Below are 21,155 nucleotides of genomic sequence, written 5' to 3'. Positions count from 1 at the left end.
TTCTCTAATTTGCCACATCAAGCATTTAAAAATGTTCCATTCTACAGGATCACCTTTGCACGGCTGTGCATGCTATGTACAATTTAAAGGAACTAAACTAGTGCTGTTTTCTTAATTCATGCAGCATGCGTTGTTTTGTTTGTCTCCGCATCGCTTTTCCTGACAGAAGCTCAAACTTACATTTTACTTTGCTAAATTTGGTCCCATCCTCTTCCAATAGTCACTTAGAGAAGCAAACTCCAAACAATCCCCAGCTAGACATACCACTTGTGATCCTCATCAAGTTCAAATTCCTGTGAAGTCTCTGGCCACCCAATTCCCCCGCATCATACTTAACCCATCACTAATCCAAAAATTCTCCGACATGCCCTCATAAAGGAACCATGTACCGTACATTTGAAAAGGCATATGTAAAAGTCAAACCTAGAGCTGGTAAGGAGTATCGTATATTTGCCATAGTTTAGAAGAGGTTTTCCAACACCCACGCAAAAGTTAATTACCACTAAATAATATATAGCACATAAAAACAATAAATCAATCAAAAATGCACGGAATCTTCATGGATAATAGAACATGAAAAAGTCCAGCAAATGCATTCTAGAAAATCACTTAGCATCCTCACCTCAATTAATACACACTCTCCACTCAAAAGAAAAGTAGAAAATCACCTCAAATAAAGCAAGGATCATGTCACATAATTTGCATGCTATTTAATTTCAATCATTATTCTTTCAGAATAAGTTGAAGGGGATATATATAATATGGGAAAGAGCTTCATTCAGTCACCACACTAAAGTTCTTAACATTCTTCTAGAGTGCCTCCCCCGCCCCCCCAACCAATAAAAAAAAAAAACCTTCTCTTGACGGAACCTAACTGAACCCACAACAGTTAGCCTCTCGCTACAGCAAAGCAAAAGTAGGAGGAGGAGAAGATTAGCATGCAATGCAACCTTGGAGAGCATTCATAAGTCCAAGACTAAGTAGTATGACATCATAAATCATAACCATCAGATGCTATTAGGGATCACATCAGATTTTAAGTCCACTCTGCATCACCCAACCAAAGCATTCTTCAGTTTTGCTTTTATCTCTAGGCCTGCTCATATCCTTTATGGATTCCTAAATCCCTGTACAAATCCTAGGAGTGTCAACTGTCAAGTGGCTTTAGAGCCCCAGATAAACCATGCACCTCCTCTCTTTTCAAAAGTAGTACTGTACATCCACGCACCTCCTCACTTTTCATAAATAAAAGCATTATATATCCATACACCTCTCTTTTCTTAAGGGCTGCAATTCTCAAGCATCTTTTGTGTGATACAACAACACCATAGAACTCCCAGGTGCAGCCCTATGAATTTTCGTAATCCTTGGTCTGACACTCCAGTGACTCACTTGAAGCCATGCAGTGGATCAGGATGAGGAAGTGGAACAAGTCCTTGGACCCCTCCCTTCTGAATGTCAACCTTCACCTTTGGCCTTCCAATGTCTCTTCTTCATTTCCACTTTAATATATCCTCTCTTTCACTGATCACTGCTATAGAAACCTAGTGGAATGTGTAAACCAATTAACACATAAATTAATAGGTAGCATGAGACTACCTACGGATTCTCATATAACCTTAAAGTTTCATTTTTTAGCCTCCTTACCCCTTATCTCTTTTATTCCACTTCATTCTTTGTACTCCTTCACTTACGGCTGCTACTCTCAAACCATAGCTAAGCATTTGAACCTGACATACACCATCCCCATTACCACTGACCAGTTAGACATCTCTCCACCTAGAAACCACCTATTCCCTCCTCCCAACTGCTAACTCCACTTCCACCAAGCCGAAGTTGATTTGGTAAAATCTGGAACTAGTAAAAGTGATATTGGCTCCACAAAAAAAAGGGTGACTTTGGACGGAAAAGCTGGCATGGTTCTCCAAAGAAAAACTAGCAAGACATGCAATGGGAGAAATTATTAACCTTAGTTTGCTTTCATCATTCCCAAACAATGTTGAACCCTAAAAACAAGTTAACTTCACTACAAAACCCAGCAAATAGGTAAAAGTATGATGATTTAAATTTTAAGCACAGAAGGATGCCAAAAACAATTTTCCAATACTAATTAATTTTGTATTAGATCGGTGATATCACGGGAATCATAAGGTAAAAAAGAAACATAAAATAGCAAGAATATGAATACATATAATTGAGAGTGGAAAAAAGGCGGCCTACTGCATGAGACTCCTGCTATTGCAGGGTATACCGAGGATAAGATGTACGCAGGATTACCCCTACGAGCAGAGAGTCTATTTTCGTGTTTTGAACCATGACCTGCAGGTTACTATGGAGCAATCTTACCATTGCGCCAAGGTTCCCCTCTATATGATTGGGAGCAACGTGTTGAAATTAATTCATTTGAATATAAAAGTGAAATAGGAACAAAATTAAATCTTCACATAAAAACCTAATAGAAGTCAGTTCTGAAGCTTTTAGATAAAAAAACATGGAGGATTTAGTGTAGACTGTGGTCAGACACTTGATTCTTGTTAGTCGTTTAATGGAATAATTGTCGCAAGGGATTCGTAAAGCACAATTCAGACATTTGGTACAAGGCTTGATGGTTACAATAGGGAATACATTAAGAATCTGTTTCTCGTATTAAGGTTTGAGAAGTGCAGGAGATAGAAAGGATGATACACACTCAAAACCATGGTCTGCCGTACCGGTCCGGCCTGGGCCCGGTACCGGATCAGCGTGAAATCCGGTACCGGTAATTTATTGTTGAAGAACCGGTTCGGACCGGTTCAGACCAGTACGCCACCAGTTCGGATCGGTACGGACCGGTACGCCACCGGTACGGACCGATACGGGACTGGTTTCGTACCAATCCGGGACGCCACCGGTACGCCGACCGGTACCGGTACGGCGGACCTTGCTCAAAACCCTCACTATCATGATTTCATCAGTTCATTAATGTTCTAGAAATTTTTCAAGTTGATTAATATGCTACATGATGTTTAAATACATCCCTACTCAATTGACTAAACCCACATAATTTTTGAATACTGAAATATCAAGGACATATCATATAAATTTAATGGTTGTAATCAATGGACCACAACAATAAACGTGGGATAATACCCGGCTCACGACTCAACCACCAGTTACCCCAGATGACAAACTAAGAAATTCATAAACATTAGCAAATTAATTTCATAGTCAACCCATTTTATATCGGTTTATGAGCATAACTAAACTTTTTATAACATCATCCACAAAGAAGAGAGTTGCAGCGTCGCACTAGTAAAACTTACGCAAATGCAGTGTATCCAGCACCAGCATTAGCAGTTGATAGATGTGCTGCATGCACACCAACTGTAGAAAGATTATCATGCCCTCCGGTATGCATTGGATTCTTTACATCACCATCAATCTAAAAGCAATAAAAAAAGGTAAACTCAATGTGATATTCTAAATTTCATCTCTAAACTAGAATATATGCGTGGCATCATGAATGTAAGCCAAATAAAACCTTATCCCACTTTGTTTTCTTGCTTTGTCTAATATCTTTTGTTATGGCATCTACAGCTTTTGGAACTGGCTGCACAACCCCAGTGGCAGCAGCTGAAACACCTGCAACTGACATTGAAGAGATAAACAATAAAGAAATTGCCAAATATGACTAGAACCAGCCTGATGTTAAAGCCTCCTATAACATGCAGACGGGCACCAAATACTTTACTAACAAAATCTGGTCTATCATTCACAAAAAAAACATAAAAAAATTGGTACCTGGGATCTGCATACTCATCTTCAATGCCGGAGCAACTGTTCCAGGTTGTGCGCCTCCTGCAACAAACTCAACTTTCTGACTTTTTTTCCTTTCCTGCTCCTTCCTTTCCACTTCACGCTTCATATCAGCCTCTTTTAGCAAAACAAGTTTGCTGTGAGAGATCATAATTTACAAGCAAGATAACCAACATTTGTAGTAATACATGCATGCACATCTCTTAACCATGATTACAAAGAGAGCAAGAGGCAGAAACAGTGATGGAAAAGAAATATGCAGCCAAATAGCATGCAAAGCTATATTCCAGATTGCAGCAAAACACATTTTCTAGCAAAAAGGCATTTTCCAGGAAGCAAGAAAACATTTTCCAGTTACTCGATATCCTGACGAAGAAAAGCAGAAACATCCAGAGAAGTTTCCCAAAACTTATAAGCCTTTGGAAATGATTTTAATTTGCTTTGGTTAAAGGGGAGAAAGAAACAAGCCTTCTAAGCAGGTTTGTTATGTCTCCTCATAGATTACATTCTAGTCACCATTGTTAATTCCTCCATAAGAAGCACTAATGTATCATTACTTCCACCTTTTTCGCATAAAACTTCGACGCCTATTTCTTAAACCGGCATTTATCAAGAAAGTAGACCTTGTAAGAAGGCCTGGAGACATGTTTCTGACATGCTTGAGAAACATTTAGGTGGTGCTTATTAGCTCATAGGTTCACTCAGTTTAGGTTCTTTAAACCATGGGGACAAATCATTAAAAGTATTATAGTAGAATCAAATCTCTGTTCAGGAGTGCTCTTACTTTATCAACTGGTAAGCTTCACTGGCTAATCAGACTCAGCCGGCAGTATATCATTTACTTTATCAAATGGTAAGCTCCATAATGCATCTGAAAGATGGGACAAAAGTGAGGCACGCCAAATTGAAGAGAAAGAAAACAGTTTCTTCCTGACCATCGATTAATGCCACATCGATCCCTCTTGCTAGGGGCTTCACGATCACAAGCACTTAGTTCATGCCTAGCACAATCTGCAAAGACAACTATGATCAAGAAGAAGTAACAATGATACAATATGACTCAAGCTCAATGTAGTGAGTCAGTGGAGCAACTTCCATAGCCAAGTAAATCCTGCTAGGCCTCTTTTCTTTCTCCGAGTTTAACACAAGAAAAGACAGGCCTCAATACTCTCTTTGGTTGGGTTTGGATATCCCTAGACTTGACTTGAGGCATAGAAACCCTATCTCCAATTCTTTTTAGTAACAATGACATAACAGACAGAAATGACTCCGCATCAATGTAGTGAGTCAGTGGAGCTACTTATATAGCCAACCAAATCCCCCTGGGCCTCTTTTCTGTATCCAAGTTTAACACAAGAAGGGTCAGGCATGAATACTCGGTTTCCTTTGGATATCCCTTTTCTTAACCTGAGGCATAGAATCCCTACATCCAATTTTTGTCATCCCTGCTGAAAGTTGGCCCACTTCTCCACCTCCACTAGCTTCATGCCACTTTATCATAGATTGTCTCATCCCCTCCCATCATTGTCATGCCATACTCTCAACCATGACTTAGGTCACTTCTTTCTCGACTGTTTTTGCCAACAGTTTGGTCTCGCTGAATAATTCAACGGAAACAAAAGAAGACTTTTTTCTCTTGTTGAACATTTTGTCCTTCTTGCCAGTTATCGAGCTAAAATTGCAGTTCGCACTTCAGCATGTTATACAAGTGATTAACATATGACAAAATTCTAAAGAATCACATATTACCCTAGTGTTTCCCATGTATTTTTCCTGACTTTTATTACTCCTAAAATTTTATGATATTTCCCATATGTTTCCACTCTCATTTTTCATATTTTATTTGAAGGCCATATCTATTCAAGTAGTTAACTGCATATCTCCTAACCTGCTAGAATAAACTCATCACCCAATGCCACATTCATAAAATAGATCAAAATCATCCAGGAGTTTTTTTTTTTTTTTTTTGGTAAAGACGAATCAGTTAGCTAACAGTAGGAAATATGTGGATCAATAGCCTACTTAAAAATTATCTCAAATCCTATATCTGACACCATAGTTATCTGTTCTAGTTATCAACATTTCAAAATTATAACAAAGAAAAAGTTTATAACGAATGTAATGACTATATTTGACACCCTAGGAATAGAAGTTTGTTTGGTCAGGTATCAAATACTTGCAAATACTATATGCACATCAAAAAACACTAAGAACAACATAAAATACTCAATCACTTAATCACAGGCTTCAGAAAATGCGTAAGAACTTCATCTTAAATCAAAGGATAGACAAAGGAACTGTTATTGACCTATTTCATCATAGTAGTCGCTTTTGTCATACCCATGAGGGTCAAACACATCTTTACTCAAGCAAGTCCCTATCTGATCTATATCTTGATATCTCACAGCATGCTGCAAGAAGTCAGGATTTCGGTAATCCTTTCTATTACGCAAATCAGCATTGAAACTTTTCCCAGCCCTCTTATATGCAAGAAACTTGTTTATCTTTTCCTGAAATAACTGCAGAAAAAAAGAGAGCGAAAATGAGAAATAAGGGATGAAACTAAAAAATGTTATCAGCAATAGGTTACAGACAAGGAGAAGATTCTGTAAATAATGCATAAAGTATTGTAGCATTGTATTTACTTTATCCTTCGACCTTGATCGACAGAAAGGTTTTTGTGAAAGAGCCTTTTCTAAAACATAGGGCATAAAATAGTAATCATTTCAAGAACTTCGAAGAAGACATGAAAAGTTAGCACTATATGGATGTCTAGAACATATATACAAACATTCATAATGATAACTATGAGAAGACTATCAATTTCAAAGATATGCTCTTGACAGTTGCTTTTTCCACCACTTCCATTTTACTGCTGTTTGTTTTGGCAACCAGAGATAGATTGAACAACAGATCATGATCCTGTAAAATGAAAACCTTTGTATTCAAAAAAATAACAAGCTAGCAGTAGAAAAAGAAGGGTAACTCAACATTAGTTTCTTTCAAGTAGTTGGTGAGTCCAGGTTGAAAATGATTAGCCCTTGTTGTGAATTATAGGGAGAAAGAAGATTTTTGAAATCTACGCTCATCAAGTCCCAAAAATCTGATTTCTAATAACCACTCTCTCTCTAAGTCTGCCAACTCTACCAAATAAACATGAGGATGAGAGCAAACAGATATGAAGGGCCTTGGTGCAGATATGGCGTCAGGAAGGAGTGGTGGCAACTTAAAGGGCACGAACGGATGGTGTCATAGTCTTTGCAAATTATAATCACTTGCAAGTAGAAAACCATAATGTTAAGATGTTAAGAATGCACATATGTGAAAAGATATAACGTTAAGCAACATGGAACAAAAACGGAGCACATCAAGAACCAGCTATACAAATGAAAAGTTGCATGATGTAATATTAATACAATAAGCAAGTATTACTTATTTGACATTTTTTTTATTATCGATTTTATAAGAGATCTCCGAAAAGAATAGACATCACCATGATACAGAACAAAATCAAAGAAACTATAAAATACTAGACCCATATAATCCAGGTCATAGAGTATAGAATGCTTTATGATCCAAAACTATTTTAGAATGTAATATAGTTTCTAAAATCAAACTGCTTTAGACTATTTTTCTTGTATATATAACTGCAAAATAAATCCTAAATAAAAGCAATCTGAAGAAACTAAGAGATTATTGCCAGAAAAAGAAAAGGACCTGCAACTCTTCAGTGCATTTTGTTGTCACGGGTGGAGGAAGGAACTTGTTCAATGGGTCATCCTTTTGCATTTCCATAGAATCTGCAGCAGCTTCCTCAACCGGAGCTACTTCAGGCTCTGCAACACTAAATTCCATTGCCACACTGATTTCATTTTTGGACTGCTCAGGTAAGTCAGAAGACTGAGGAGGTTCTTGTTGGGTGTTTGGTGTTAAAATATGAACAGTTCCTGGTGGGGTCCTCTCCTCAAGGTTTCCTACAAAAACCAATAAACCAGAGAACTAAAAATGAGGACTGAGCAATAAGCATCTGCTGTCAAAATTCAGAAAAAGTATATCAAGATGACAACACCTAAAATGACATATTTCTCTAAAGCCTTTAAGGCAGCATCATGGTCATTAATGCAAAATACAAGAAAGATGTGACAGATTATAATGTCACTTATTAAACATTTTCTTGAAACAATATGGATGATTGGAATGTAAAAAAGGTTTATTTTAAAAGGATTGATGTGTATAGTAGACAAATTGGACCTTTTAGTTCATAGTGATCCTCAAAGCTTAAGGCAGCATTTGGTTGCAGTATAAATTTTGAGGGAATGAGGAATAGCTATCCAAATAATGTAGAAGGTATTGGATTTAAGGTAGCATTTGTTGCATTTTGTTGGTGGAATTAGTGGAAGAGGATATCCTACCATGATGCTATTTGGTTGGCAGAACAAGTTGAGGGAATAAAGGGATTTTTATGTTGTACGGACAAAATTAACCCTCTTTGGTTGTTGGAAAATGGATTAGAGGCTCCATCTTGCGGAAGTTTGAAACCCTCCAAATCATGAATCCCCACATCCAATCCCCCTGACCTGACGAGGTGTTTCTCTCTATGCAAAATTGCCATTTACAAAATATGAAAAAATTGCTAAGTATGGAAAATGATTAATGTTTGGCACGTACTAAAAGGTGCATCATCATCAAGTCTACACAAGACATATGCCATGCCAAGCGCCAAAAAGGAAAGAATAACAATGCTGGCTGCATGCCAATCCTGGAAAAAACATCCAAAGGTTGGTCTGTTTACCATATGGCCATCCTATGGCATCCTTATATAATAACCACAAGTCAGAACCGAAATTTGTTTATCAGCACAAGCATCCAAAACATTTTTCATCCAAAATTCCATCATCAAACCCACAGGCATCCCAAATTTGGTGGTCAAACACAAAAATGACAAAAAATAAAACCAAGTGACAAAAATAAAACCAAGAGACAAATCCGAGAATTACTGAGAAAAATCAAGCCCACCAAGCAACCACTTTTGGGGGAACATAAAATCAATATAGGCTGACAGAGAATGATTGTCTAGGCCTTATCAGAGACAAGCATGGTGATGGTAATGTCATGGAGGGAGGTGCCGGACTAGGGAATGGCACATTACACTTTTGAGGAAGCATGGGATGACGTGTAGGTGGAGCTCAGGAAGAGTATAGAGATGGTGCTGAGGTGGGGCTAACAAAACATGGGAGGCCATTGCCAAGGTAATGAACAGCCAGAGAAGAGCCAATCAATCTCAAGGTCAACCCAAACAACACGGTCGAGCACAGTAAAGTAGCTCGCTGGCCATGATCATTAACCGGTTAAGGATATCAAGAGGGGAAGTTTAGATGGAGGAGCGATAGGGGGAGATGCAGGAGGCGAGAAAGGGGAAAATGATGGAGGCTACTAGACATATTAATGGTCCGAGGACTTTCTAGAAAGGGCAAAATCAGAATATTTTTTTTGCCCAATTCCACGAAATAATCCAATTCGATCACCCACCCCACCTAGAATGGGATTATGATGCACATTGAAGGGATAGCCCCTCCCACAGCAATAACAAGGAATAACTCTGTTCTACCCATCCAAAAAGGCCCTTTAGCAGAATAGAGAAGGGAGTAGGGGATCATCCCCCTACTCCCATCCAACATTGCTTAAGAGCCTCCATAAAGAAGTTTTATGTCACACTAAAGTGGTGAAGAACAATCTTAAGCTTGTGATTCAACAGAATGGCTTATCAGAAATCAATACTTCTTCCTATCCATTCAACACAATTTGATTATTTGAAGAATAGTGTAATAAATTTTATGATAAGAAAATATATGTTGGAATACATAGGACATAAATAAAGGACTTACTACCAGGGGATCACAAGTAATCCGGAAAATCTAGCTCTCTGAAAAGTCCCAAAAGAATTATATATCAAGGTTGAGCAGAAATGTTTGTTAAATTAAGTCTTATTGAGAATAAAGCTGGGGTGATAAATCTAGGCAACAAATCTTTTGGTTAAGGGAGTTAAATTTTCATAAAATGTTCTAAGCAAATCAAAAAAAAAAAAATCTTCGAAATTACCATTAGTGCTGATGCCTTTCCAGGTATTATATATTCAAAAAGACTGAATAATAGGAACACTGGAAGGTAAACAGATAAATTTATGAACCTTTGAAATATCAGGTCTTGGTACTAATAAAGACTTCCTATTAGTAAGGACCAAACATGGAAGATTTCCATCAATGGATTAAATCGTTACCTGATCAAACAATCACCAGAATCCAATGAGATGAACTTTAGTCATTAATGGAAAGATACTCAAGTCTAAAACTTCTTGTAGTTTTCTATGTTAATCAATTAATATGATCAGACTCGTGAACCCATTCTACATGATGCACCTTGAAAATGACCTTTCTTCCTTCTCTGATATATTCTCCTAGCCCTTTGCTTGGACTTACTATTTTCATTGAAAAAACTCCATCGTAAACCATAAAACTCCACCTTAAACCCTTCCAATCCAAGTAAATGCCTCATCTTTATTTCTTAACTTCAACGCCAACTTTCATTGGATTTCAGGTAGTTACCTCAATGATAATTTAGCCTCTTGTGTATAATACCAACCTGTAAGGTATGCTACCTTGTAAATTTTTGGTAATTATCTTAGGTCCATAGTTTAAGTTAACTTCACAATTTGAAAGAATATTAACACTCAAAACAGATCCTATTCTATCCCAAAATATGCATCTGTTTAATATGATTACGATGGATCTAAATAAGCCATCTAAAAGTCCACAAAAGCCTGTCATTACAGAAGCACAGTGATTTCAATCATTTCAACAAAATGAATTTGGTTCAACTAAAACTTCAAAATTTTAGACCTTAAACTTATCAAACCTGTCTACAGAAGAAGATATTGAGCTTTAGGCAGATTCTTGCAAGGTTTTACATCCCGACAGGATTTTGGGTGTCGTGGCCGTCCCAGCTCATTCCTATGAGAAAACAGGACTGGGACATGGTTAGGACTCCGAAACTTGTCCATGCAGGAAAAGAAGAAGAAAAAAGGAAAAAAAGGAAGGAACGAAGGATGAAGAAAAGGAAAAGAGAAAGGAGAGAAAGGAAGGGAGAAGAAAAGGAATGAAAGGAAGGAAAGAAGGAAGAAAAGGAGAGAGATAAGAAGAAAAAGGAAAGAAAGAATGAAGCAAAGGAAGGAATAAGAAAAAGAAAGAGGAAGACGAAAAAGGAAAGAAAGGAAGGTAAGGAAAAAGGGTGGAAAGAAGGAAGAAAGGAAATAACGAAAAAAAAAAGGAAAGATATGGAAAGAAGAAGGGGAGAGAGACGGAGGGTATCTACTCGACTCTTGATTGGAACTATCGCCAAGATGAGGTGGGATAGTGGGGCATCCCATTCCACAGATAAACTGAGACACCCCCCATCCCATGTGATTTAAAATCTGGACTCTTGCGCTATTTTTCATGATAAATCATCCTTCTTTTAGTGGGTCCCTTCGTCAACTTTGTGGACACCTTTAAGCCCCTCTTCCACTTTCCGGCCTCCTGCTTGTTGATCCTAAGTCATCATCATCTTCATTACCACATTCACGATACCTATTTCTTCAAAAATCACCTTTACGAATTTTTCATTGTTTGTCATTTTGTTCTAAAAGTTAGTTACGCCATACTCTCAGTATTTTGGGTGTTAAAAATTCATGTCATCATGCAAATTTCAGCGTTAAGGTTCTTGCTTATGCTTTGGTCAGCTCCTGCATGTGGTGTCCATCCTTTCTTCTAACTTGGAGTTTTAGCCTGCATTCTATGGATAACACTTGGTTTATAGCTTGCTTTGGGTATGAGGCTTGTCTAGGGATAGTAATAAGCTTAGGCCAGCTCAAAGCTTGTCACGTCGTGTTGGCTTTGTGCTGGGCAGGGGAAGTTTGAGTCTGGCTCGAGCCTCAAACCCAAAGCCCAAAAGAGTTTAGGGCTAGGTTCGAGCATAGCCTTCACCCAACCGAAAGCTAAAAAGTTATAAATGAATACAAGGAAATATTTTTTCCTTTAATTTAGTCATCCATCAAATGATGATAGATGGCCAAAAAACTATTCCCTGGACACTAATTCCCAGCTACAATTCCTCTTATACCTCTCTTTTACTACCACTCCGTTTTCACATCTTGCCTATTCTCTATACTCTCTAGCGCCTCCAACACCATCGAAGTCATCCCACCATCAACACCCCAATGTCAAGTCGCCCATCCTCCTCATACCCTCCAATGATCCCAACAACTCTGTCTCTATTGCTGATGATAAAGAGCCTTGCTCAAAAGACCCCTCCTTCCCCTTCGATACGTGCTCGAGTCAGATACGCATCGAGCACTTAGGATACTTATGAAGTTTTTTTATAGCCATTTTTAAGGTTGGAAGAGAGTTGATATTAGGAGTGAACGTTTGTTCTTTTTAGAGATTGATCAAGAATGTAGGTATTAAAATAATTTTGTAAAATAATACTTTTCTTATGTTCTCAAGTTAATTGGGATGTATGAATGAAAAACATGCATATTGAAAGATCTTAACAAACAACATCTTTTCAATATTTTCTAATTTTCAAACAATAATTTATAAATATATAATTTAGTTAGAATTGTATTTTATCATGTGTATCTCCATATCTCCCTTCTCTCTTGTCAAATCAAACACCTGGAAATCTATCCATGCAACATGTAGGCTCATATGTGGCGCATCCAAAGGAAAACCAGCTCAAAATTCAGTTTCTGCAAGGCTGGGGTCGACTCATGGAAAGCTGGGGTCGACCCATGAAGAGCTGGGGTCGACCCTAGTGAAGGAAGGGTCGACCCCAGGAAGTCACAGGGAGACGACAGAGAGCTGTTTTCTGTCGTCTCAGGAAGGGGTCGACCCCAGTGAAGGAGGGGTCGACCCCTGTCTGTGAGGGATCGACCCCCGATCTGCAGGGGTCGACTCCAACGCCGTGCCAGGCGTGCCATTCAGTCAATGACGGAAATTTTTATTCTTTGACTGGCTTAGGAACTTCATGATTTATGTTCCTAAGGGTCTAAGTCATTCTTGGGCTAGGTTTAGACTCAAGGAAAGAGAGCATGTAAGTCATGAACTTGGGTTGAGTGCTTTCTAATGTGGCTTAGGGGGAGATTGAGTTGGCTTGGGATTAAACTAAAATTGAGAGCCTATATAAAAGCTTGATGTAATCAGTTTTAGGGTTATCACTTATATTATTTCCTAGAGAAATAAGAGCCGCCAGAAAACTTTCTCCCACGTTCTCTCTTCTCTTCCTCTTCTTCTCCATGAAAATCCTAGTTTGTGATTGTGATTCTTCATCTCTTCTTCCTTCTTTCCCCATGCGGCATGACGCCCTAGGTTAGCGGATATCAGAGATCCACAAGCTTCTGCACAGCGCCAATAATTGGTATCAGAGCGAGGTTTTGGCGTAGAAAAGAAGAAATGAAGGAAAGGCATCAAGAGGAAAGCAGTCCGCTTATCTCCCTTCAAGGTGATTTCTCAAATCAGATTTGTGTTTATTTGTAATTGTGGTCTGGCCAACCATGAACAATAACATGAAGAAGGAAATGAGAAGTTTAATGAAAAGGAAAGCTTCTCTATGTGGACGGTCCGGGTGGAGGATCTCTTGGTGCAGAACTATCTGGATTCAGCCTTGGAGGACAAGCCGGAGGGTATGACAGATAAGGAATGGTTTTCTTTGGAGAAAAGGGCTTGCGCTGCCATCAGAGGATGCTTGGCAGATTCAGCCTTGTATAGCGTCCTAGAGGAGAAGACACCCAAAGGATTATGGACAAAGTTGCATACCATGTATATGGGGAAGAATATGTGCAACAAGTTGATGTTGAAGAAACAATTGTACAGCCTTCAGATGCATGAAGGTGGAGATATTGTTCTTCATATTCAGAGGTTTGACTATGTTTGCAATGACTTGCAGACCCTTAGGGTGAAGATGGAAGAGGAGGATAGATCTCTACTCTTGCTTTGCTCGCTGCCAGGTTCTTATGATCCTTTGATTACTACTTTGCTGTATGGGAAGGAGACGCTGAATTATGAAGACATAATTTCTATGCTAAGGTCCAATGAGCAAATAGAAAGATTGACAAAGGATGGAGTACCTCGGGAAGGTCTTACTGTCGGAGAAAAGGCCTGGGAGAGGGAAGGAATGGAGCAAGCAAAGGGGACGATCAAAGTCCAAGAAAGGCAAGAAAAAGTTCAGATGCTACAAGTGCAATAAAGCAGGACACTTGAAGCGGAATTGTCCGCTTTGGAAGAAGCTTCAGGGAGAGAAGAATGGCAAGGATTCAATCAGTGTTGTGGCTGATCTCAAGGTGGAGGATGACCTTTTGGTAGTTTCGGATGATCGTAGGAACAACACGGATATCTGGACAATGGATTCAACCTGCTCTCATCACTACACACCAAATCGGTCTTGGTTTACTACATACACCAAAATCGATCAGGGGAGTGTGACATTAGGAGATGATCATCCTTGCAAGGTGGCCGGCATTAGGACCATCAAGGTGAGGATGTTTGATGAGATGGTGCGGACTCTTACCAATATAAAGCACGTCCCGGATCTGAAAAAGAATCTAGTGTCACTTGGCTACTTGGAGAAGAACGGTTACAGCTTTAGTTGCCGTTCCAGGAGTGGTATTTTGAATATATCCACAGGAGCTATAGTTGTGATGAAGGGGAGGAGGTTGGAGAATAATTTGTACAGGATGGAAGGATCCGTTGTGTGTGGGAGATCCGAAACAGCAGCAGTGGCACAGGGCCAGCAGGAAGCATATCGTTTGTGGCATTACCGCTTGGGCCACATGCGAGATCGTGGTATGAAGATGCTGAGCAAAGATGGACTGATATCAGATCTGGATGGAGGAGTTCCAGAGGTGTGTGAGCCTTGCCAGTTGGGAAAGCAACACGGGGTGAACTTTGCTATCAGTACTACACGCAGCGGTGGTCCTCTGGAGCTAGTGCACACGGATGTTTGGGGACCGGCCCTGGTCACAGCCAGAAATGGGGCAACGTATTTTCTAACCCTTATTGATGACTTTTCAAGGAGAATTTGGGTGTACTTCTTGAGAAAAAAGTCAGAAGTCTTCTCTAAGTTAAAAACCTGAAGGGCAGAGGTAGAGAAAGAGAAGGAATGCTGCGTGAAGTGTGTGCGGTCCGACAATGGTGGCGAATTCACAAATAAGGAGTTTCTGAAATTTTGCGAAGATTATGGGATCAAGAGAAAATTTCCAGTGAGGAAGACTCCTCAACAGAATGGGGTGACCGAAAGGATGAACAGGACTCTTATGGAGAAAGCTAGATGTATGAGATTGTAGGCAGGGCTTCCCAAGGTGTTTTGGGTGGACACAGTAGACACAGCCTGCTACTTGGTGAATCGATCTCCTCATACAAAGCTAGATGGGAGGATTCCAGAGGAGCTATAGTCTGGAAAGAAGGTGGACGTTGGCCATCTTAGAGTATTTGGGTGCATGACATTTGTGCACATTGATCCCAGTGAGCGGAGCAAGTTGGATGCCAAGTCACGAAAGATGGTGTTCATAGGATATCCGCGTGGAGTCAAGGGTTATCGGCTATGGGATCCCTTGAAGAAGAAGACTACTATCAGTAGGGATGTGGTCTTTGATGAAAATTCAGTCCTAAAGATGCAACGGGTGAAAGAAGAACGGGGGAGAACCAACCGGACAGGGTTGGACAGCTAACTTCTTATTCAGTTTTACCTTTTGCAGGTGCACCAGAAGGACATGAAATTCAGGTGGAGCACCAGTCAGAGGTGCCTCCACATGTGGAGAGGAGCGAGATGCTAACTCGGAGACGAGATGTGCAAAGGGAGGAACAAGATCCCAGCAGAAGCATCGGAGTCGCACTACACAAGTCTAAGCGGATTGTGATGCAGCCGGAGAGATATGGTTTCGGCGAAACCATGTCTTATGCATTGGTTGCTGTGAATGGAGACCCGGAGACTTATGAGGAGGCATTGGCATGCCAGGATAGCGATAGGTGGGTCCAAGCTATGGCAGAGGAGATGCAGTCTCTTCAGAAAAATCAAACTTGACGATTGGTGTAGTTGCCAAGTGGAAAGAAGCCCATTGGATGCAAGTGGGTGTTCCAATGCAAGGAAGGACTTTCAGATAGAGAAGGCATCAGATACAAGGCCAGGTTAGTGGCTAAGAAATACTCCCAGAAGGAGGGCATTGATTATAATGAAGTATTCTCCCCAGTTGTTCGACATACTTCTATTCGGATGCTGTTGAGCATTGTTGCCATCCAGGATTTGGAGTTGGAGCAAATGGATGTTAAAACAGCCTTCCTCCATGAAAATTTGGAGGAGAAGAATTATATGAAGCAGCCAAAGGGGTTTGGTGAGCCAGGGTCAGAAGGAAAGGTCTGTTTGCTGCGGAGATCACTCTATGGGTTGAAGCAATCATCAAGGCAATGGTACTTGCAGTTCGACACATATGTGAGGAGCATTGGCATGACCAAATGTGAGTATGACCCTTGTGTCTATGTGAAGACTCTTGAGGATAAGTCTAGATTATATCTACTCTTGTATGTAGATAACATGCTGATTGCTTGCAAGAGTAGAGAAATTGTGGAAGACTTAAAGGTAGCCTTATCTCGAAAATTTGAGATGAAGGATTTAGGTCCGGCCACGAAGATTCTAGGCATGGAGATTCTCAGGGATAGAACCAAGAAGGTGCTGCATTTATCTCAGGGAGGTTACATCAAAAAGGTATTGCGGAGATATGACATGGATGGAGCGAAACCGGCGGCATTACCAATAGCCGGTCATGTCAGTCTTTCGAAGACAATGTTACCACAGGCTGAGGTGGAAGCTGAGAAGATGAAAAGCATTCCATATGCTTCAGAAGTTGGGAGTTTGATGTATGCCATGGTCTGTTGTAGACCAGATCTTGCACATGCACTTAGCAAAGTCAGCAGGTTCATGGCTAACCCTGGCAAGGAGCATTGGAGAGCACTGAAAGGTGTTTTTAGATACTTGGTGGGCACAGTTGGAGTTGATATTTGCTATGGACAAGAAGGTAGCAAGGAGAAGAATTCCAACATGACCAAGGAGAACCAGAGCTGGATGATTGGTTTTGTGGATGCTGATTATGGAGGAGACATGAACACACGGCGTTCTACCACAGATTATGTGTTTTGTTTGAACGAAGGTCCAGTGTCATGGAGATCAAGCTTGCAACCAATCACGGCATTGTTTACAACGGAAGCGGAGTATACTGCAATCACAGAAGCTGCCAAGGAAGCTCTATGGTTGAAAGGATTGGCATTGGAAATGAAATTTGCACAGGAGGCTGTCAGGGTGCATTGTGATAGTCAGAGTGCATTATGTTTGGTTCAAAACTCGGTCTATCATGCGAAGACCAAACATATTGACATCAGGTACCATAGGATTAGGGAGTTGGTGGAAGAACGTGAAGTGGAGCTAGCCAAAGTTCATACGAAGGAGAACCTGGCAGATGCACTGACCAAGACTCTTCCAAGGGATGGCTTCCCTAGGTGTGTGACGTTGATGGGATTGATGGACCAGGAGAAGCTTGCAGAGGCTTTGGAGCGCCAAGGTGGAGATTGTAGGCTCATATGTGGCGCATCCAAAAAAAACCAGCTCAAAATTCAGTTTCTGCAAGGCTGGAGTCGACTCATGGAAAGCTGGGGTCGACCCCAGCTCTTCATGGGTCGACCCCAATGAAGGGTCGACCCCAGGAAGTCACAAGGAGAGGACAGAGAGCTGTTTTCTGTCGTCTCAGGAAGGGGTCGACCCCTAAGTCACAAGGAGAGGACAGAGAGCTGTTTTCTGTCGTCTCAGGAAGTGGTCGACCCCTGTCTATGAGGGGTCGACCCCTGAAGTACTGGGGTCGACCTCTAATCTGCAGGGTTCGACTCCAACGCCGTGCCAGGCGTGCCATTCAGTCAATGACGAAAATTTTTGGTCTTTGACTGGCTTAGGAATTTCATGATTTATGTTCCTAAGGGTTTAAGTCATTCTTGGGCTAGGTTTAGACTCAAGGGACGAGAGCATGTAAGTCATGGACTTGGGTTGAGTGCTTTCTAATGTGGCTTAGGGGGAGATTGAATTGGCTTGGGATTAGACTAAAATTGAGAGCCTATATAAAGGCTTGATGTAATCAGTTTTAGGGTTATCACTTGTATTATTTCCTGGAGAAATAAGAGCCGCCAAAAAACTTTCTCCCACGTTCTCTCTTCTCTTCCTCTTCTTCTCCACGAAAACCCTAGTTTGTGATTGTGATTCTTCATCTCTTCTTCCTTCTTTCCCCACACGGCCTGACGCCCTAGGGGACGCCCTAGGTTAGCGGATATCAGGGATCCACAAGCTTCCGCACAGCGCCAATACAACATTGCCTTCTCAACCATCAATTTCAACACATCTACCTTCCCTCTACTATGGACAGTGTCAAGGACTAACACCCCAACAAACCCCCCTTCCCATCACATCCACTGTCATTCCAAATCCCTCCACCGCTATATCTCCTATTGACGACCCATCCCTCGTTCCATGATCCATTCTCTCAAGCAACCACTCAGGGTTCGTTTGGTTCGCGGGAAAAGAAGGGGGGAAAGTGTGGTCAACGGAAAAGTAATGAGATGCCTCTTGTTTGGTTGGAGTTTTCAAAGGAGAGAGACGAAAAAGTTGTATTCCCATGGGAATACGATTCCCACATTTCATGGAAAAGTCTTTCCCATGAGAAATATGGGAAAGTTACTTTCCCATGAGGCAGAAATCACTCCATTTTTATTTTTTTTCAAAAAGACCCTTCAGCATTAAAGAAGCATTAAAGAGGCATTAAAGACCTAATTTTTATTAAGGGCATAATAGGAATTATACATAACTTTTCCAGGAAAGTGGATGGCCAACCAAACATAAACACTTTGAAAATTTGTCACTTTTCCATGGTCAATCAAACATGCCAAAAGTATTTTCCTAGGCATCCTCTTCCTAGGAATTTGTTTTCCAGAAATCATATTCCTATAAGGGAAAATGCTTCCCGCGAACCAAACGAGCCCTCAAGGATCAAGAACTTCTCAAGTCCTCGTCATATCCACCAAGTGTGGGGAGTAGAGTTGATGTCTTTGATCAAGCCCATTTGGGTTTTGGGCCAAACTAGGTTCCGAGTTTAGGCTAGAGCTTTCATAAAATTTGAGCCAGGTTCAAGCAAGAGGTAGCCTGGCTCGAGCCCAACCTATTTCCAACCCTAAGTCTATCTTAGAAAAAGATAATATGCAAATGCATGAAGTCATGAACTATAGCATTATGCACACAACAAATTACGCCTTCCCCATGAGGTGTGAGTAATGCAAGTACTTGTATTCATGTGATACTAGAAAGATATAGTACAGTAACTCTATTCCAAAACATGGATCCTCCTTGCTTTACAACCCATTTTCCATTTTACTAATTGCAACCCTCATAACCAACATTGAACCCATGGTATATCAGAATAATATGGCATAATAATTCCAACACTTTACCCTAAGTCTTGCATCCCATTCCAAAACCCACATCCTCCTTTGCTTCCTTGTTTTAATAGATAGTGACTCCACAAGACATAACCACCAAGATTACCTCCTCACTATTTCATATTATTTCAACTCTAGCCTTCACCCCCATTAACAGGGCATAGAAAGGCAAAGATGTGCAAAAATAGGAGAGCACCTCCTTAAAGAGCAAATTCCCTCAAACAAATAAAATAATTCTTTCCTTGGACACATGCAAGCCATACTTCCTTCCACTCTCGACAACTAGCTCTACCCACACAGAAGGAAAGGACAAATATAACAACTCATTTGTTGCATCCAAAACTTTCATCACTGGAAAACCATAAACTTTTTTATATTTTTTAATTGGATCAAATATATTTGCAATGAGTTTTGGTAACTTGACATAACAATCTTGTCCTCACTGACATAAATATTATCTGTTATTTCATACTTAATGAAGATATTGGCAAGGATTTCTGAAACTTCACTGATTACAGCCTCACTTGAGGTTCGCAATCAGTTCCTTGTTTCATAGTCAAAATTCAAACACTTACATCAAATACCACAAAAGAAACCTTATATACAACAGCATCATAATTTCCTGTAGTAAAATTCACTTATTGATGGTAACTTTTCACTTCTAGGAGAGCAATAAAGATAAATTTTGCAGTTCCACTAAAAAAACAGATACAGACTGAATGATTTTATGGTATATTTATGATGCGATGATATTCAACTGAATGCTCATATAGCTAATTTCAGTTGTGCAAAGCTCATCATGCACAGAAAATTTATCCAATTCATCTCTTTCAAAAATGGTTTTTGATAATTTACAAACAAAGAGGCATATTTAAGTGTGGAAAAGATAAAGCAAGGGTTCACCATTGGAAACCTGAAGCTCTGCGCCCATCACAACACGGCCACTGCTCAGTATCTCTCCCTCCTGCCACATCCCACAGTTTTCAATTATCAGGAAGCTGCAATCGACAATATAATGAATCCACCACAACTAAAAAATTTCAAAGAAGAAATCAAATCCATCAGAAGAAAAAAAAAACCAACTATTTCTGCCCAGTCCCCGAGGCAACTGCAGTAAGATTGCAATAAGAACCTCAATATCCCCAAATTATCAAAATCTTGCCTTATAAACAAACAAATCAAGAACCGAACCAAGATTACCTCTGGTTCGGGAGACAAGGCGTTCTCATCGTGGGCGTAATCCACTATGACCAGCGACCCTCTCCTCATCCTCTGCGCACCCACAGGATCGGAAAAAGAAGTCGGCGGCGGCACCGGCGGAGGCGGAGAAGGAGAAGTCAAGGGAAAGGGCGAAGACTGCTGAAACAGACGGAACGGCGGCGGCGTAGGACTCCGGGCGACAGGGCTCTTTAGGGTTTTGTAATCCGCGCCTTCGTCGGGAAAGAAAGGAGATCGAGCGCCTAGGGAGGGAGAAGAGCTCTCTATGGCAGGATACGAGGGCGGGGAGATACCGTTGTTCTTCGATCCACCGTCGGCGTCGGCGCGGCCGCCGGCTCCGGCGTGGGCCTCGGGCTCCTGTTCGTCGTCGTCCTCCTCCTCATCGTTGTACATGGAGAGAAGAGCGATGCCTCCGGCCTCCGCCGCCATGATCGCTGCTTCGAGATCGCGGGGTTTCTACAGGACCTTGTGGGGGTAGACGGAGGGCGGGCGGCGGATGGGCGACAAGAAGAGAAACGCGGCGGGTTCTGGAAAACGATATGGATGCGATCTGATCCAAAGAGTGCAAATCTTGCAAGGCAGCAGATT

General features: G+C 40.8%; 1 protein-coding gene across 5 annotated transcripts in view; it reads right to left on the bottom strand.

Annotated features, from left to right (window-relative positions):
• Window positions 1–21,155, bottom strand: part of LOC103706867 (transcriptional regulator family protein) — a 22,519-nt gene extending 1,364 nt beyond the window's left edge. Inside the window, exons 1-8 of one of the 5 annotated variants that reach the window (XR_016396533.1) lie at window positions 20,550–21,137; window positions 20,253–20,313; window positions 7,513–7,769; window positions 6,104–6,314; window positions 4,580–4,806; window positions 3,781–3,912; window positions 3,531–3,621; window positions 3,303–3,421 (exon numbers count right to left, since the gene is read on the bottom strand). Coding sequence is in view for 2 of the 5 variants with exons in the window: in XM_008791122.6 (XP_008789344.5) it covers window positions 3,303–3,421; window positions 3,521–3,627; window positions 3,781–3,912; window positions 6,104–6,314; window positions 7,513–7,769; window positions 20,253–20,313; window positions 20,550–20,996 (1,334 nt within the window). In the remaining 3 variants the exon portion in view is untranslated. Of the gene's footprint in view, window positions 1–3,302; window positions 3,422–3,520; window positions 3,628–3,780; window positions 3,913–4,579; window positions 4,807–6,103; window positions 6,315–7,512; window positions 7,770–20,252; window positions 20,314–20,549 lie in introns of all 5 variants that reach the window. The other 4 variants (XR_001879433.5, XR_015970094.2, XM_008791122.6 and 1 more) reach the window with 4 other exon arrangements.

The sequence above is a fragment of the Phoenix dactylifera genome, chromosome 1 (genome assembly GCF_051530095.1).
Source record: "Phoenix dactylifera cultivar Ajwa chromosome 1, Ajwa_hap1_PhDact_Kaust_v1.1, whole genome shotgun sequence".
NCBI classification, from domain to species: Eukaryota; Viridiplantae; Streptophyta; class Magnoliopsida; order Arecales; family Arecaceae; genus Phoenix; species Phoenix dactylifera.
This window is presented reverse-complemented; position numbering and strand designations above follow the sequence as displayed.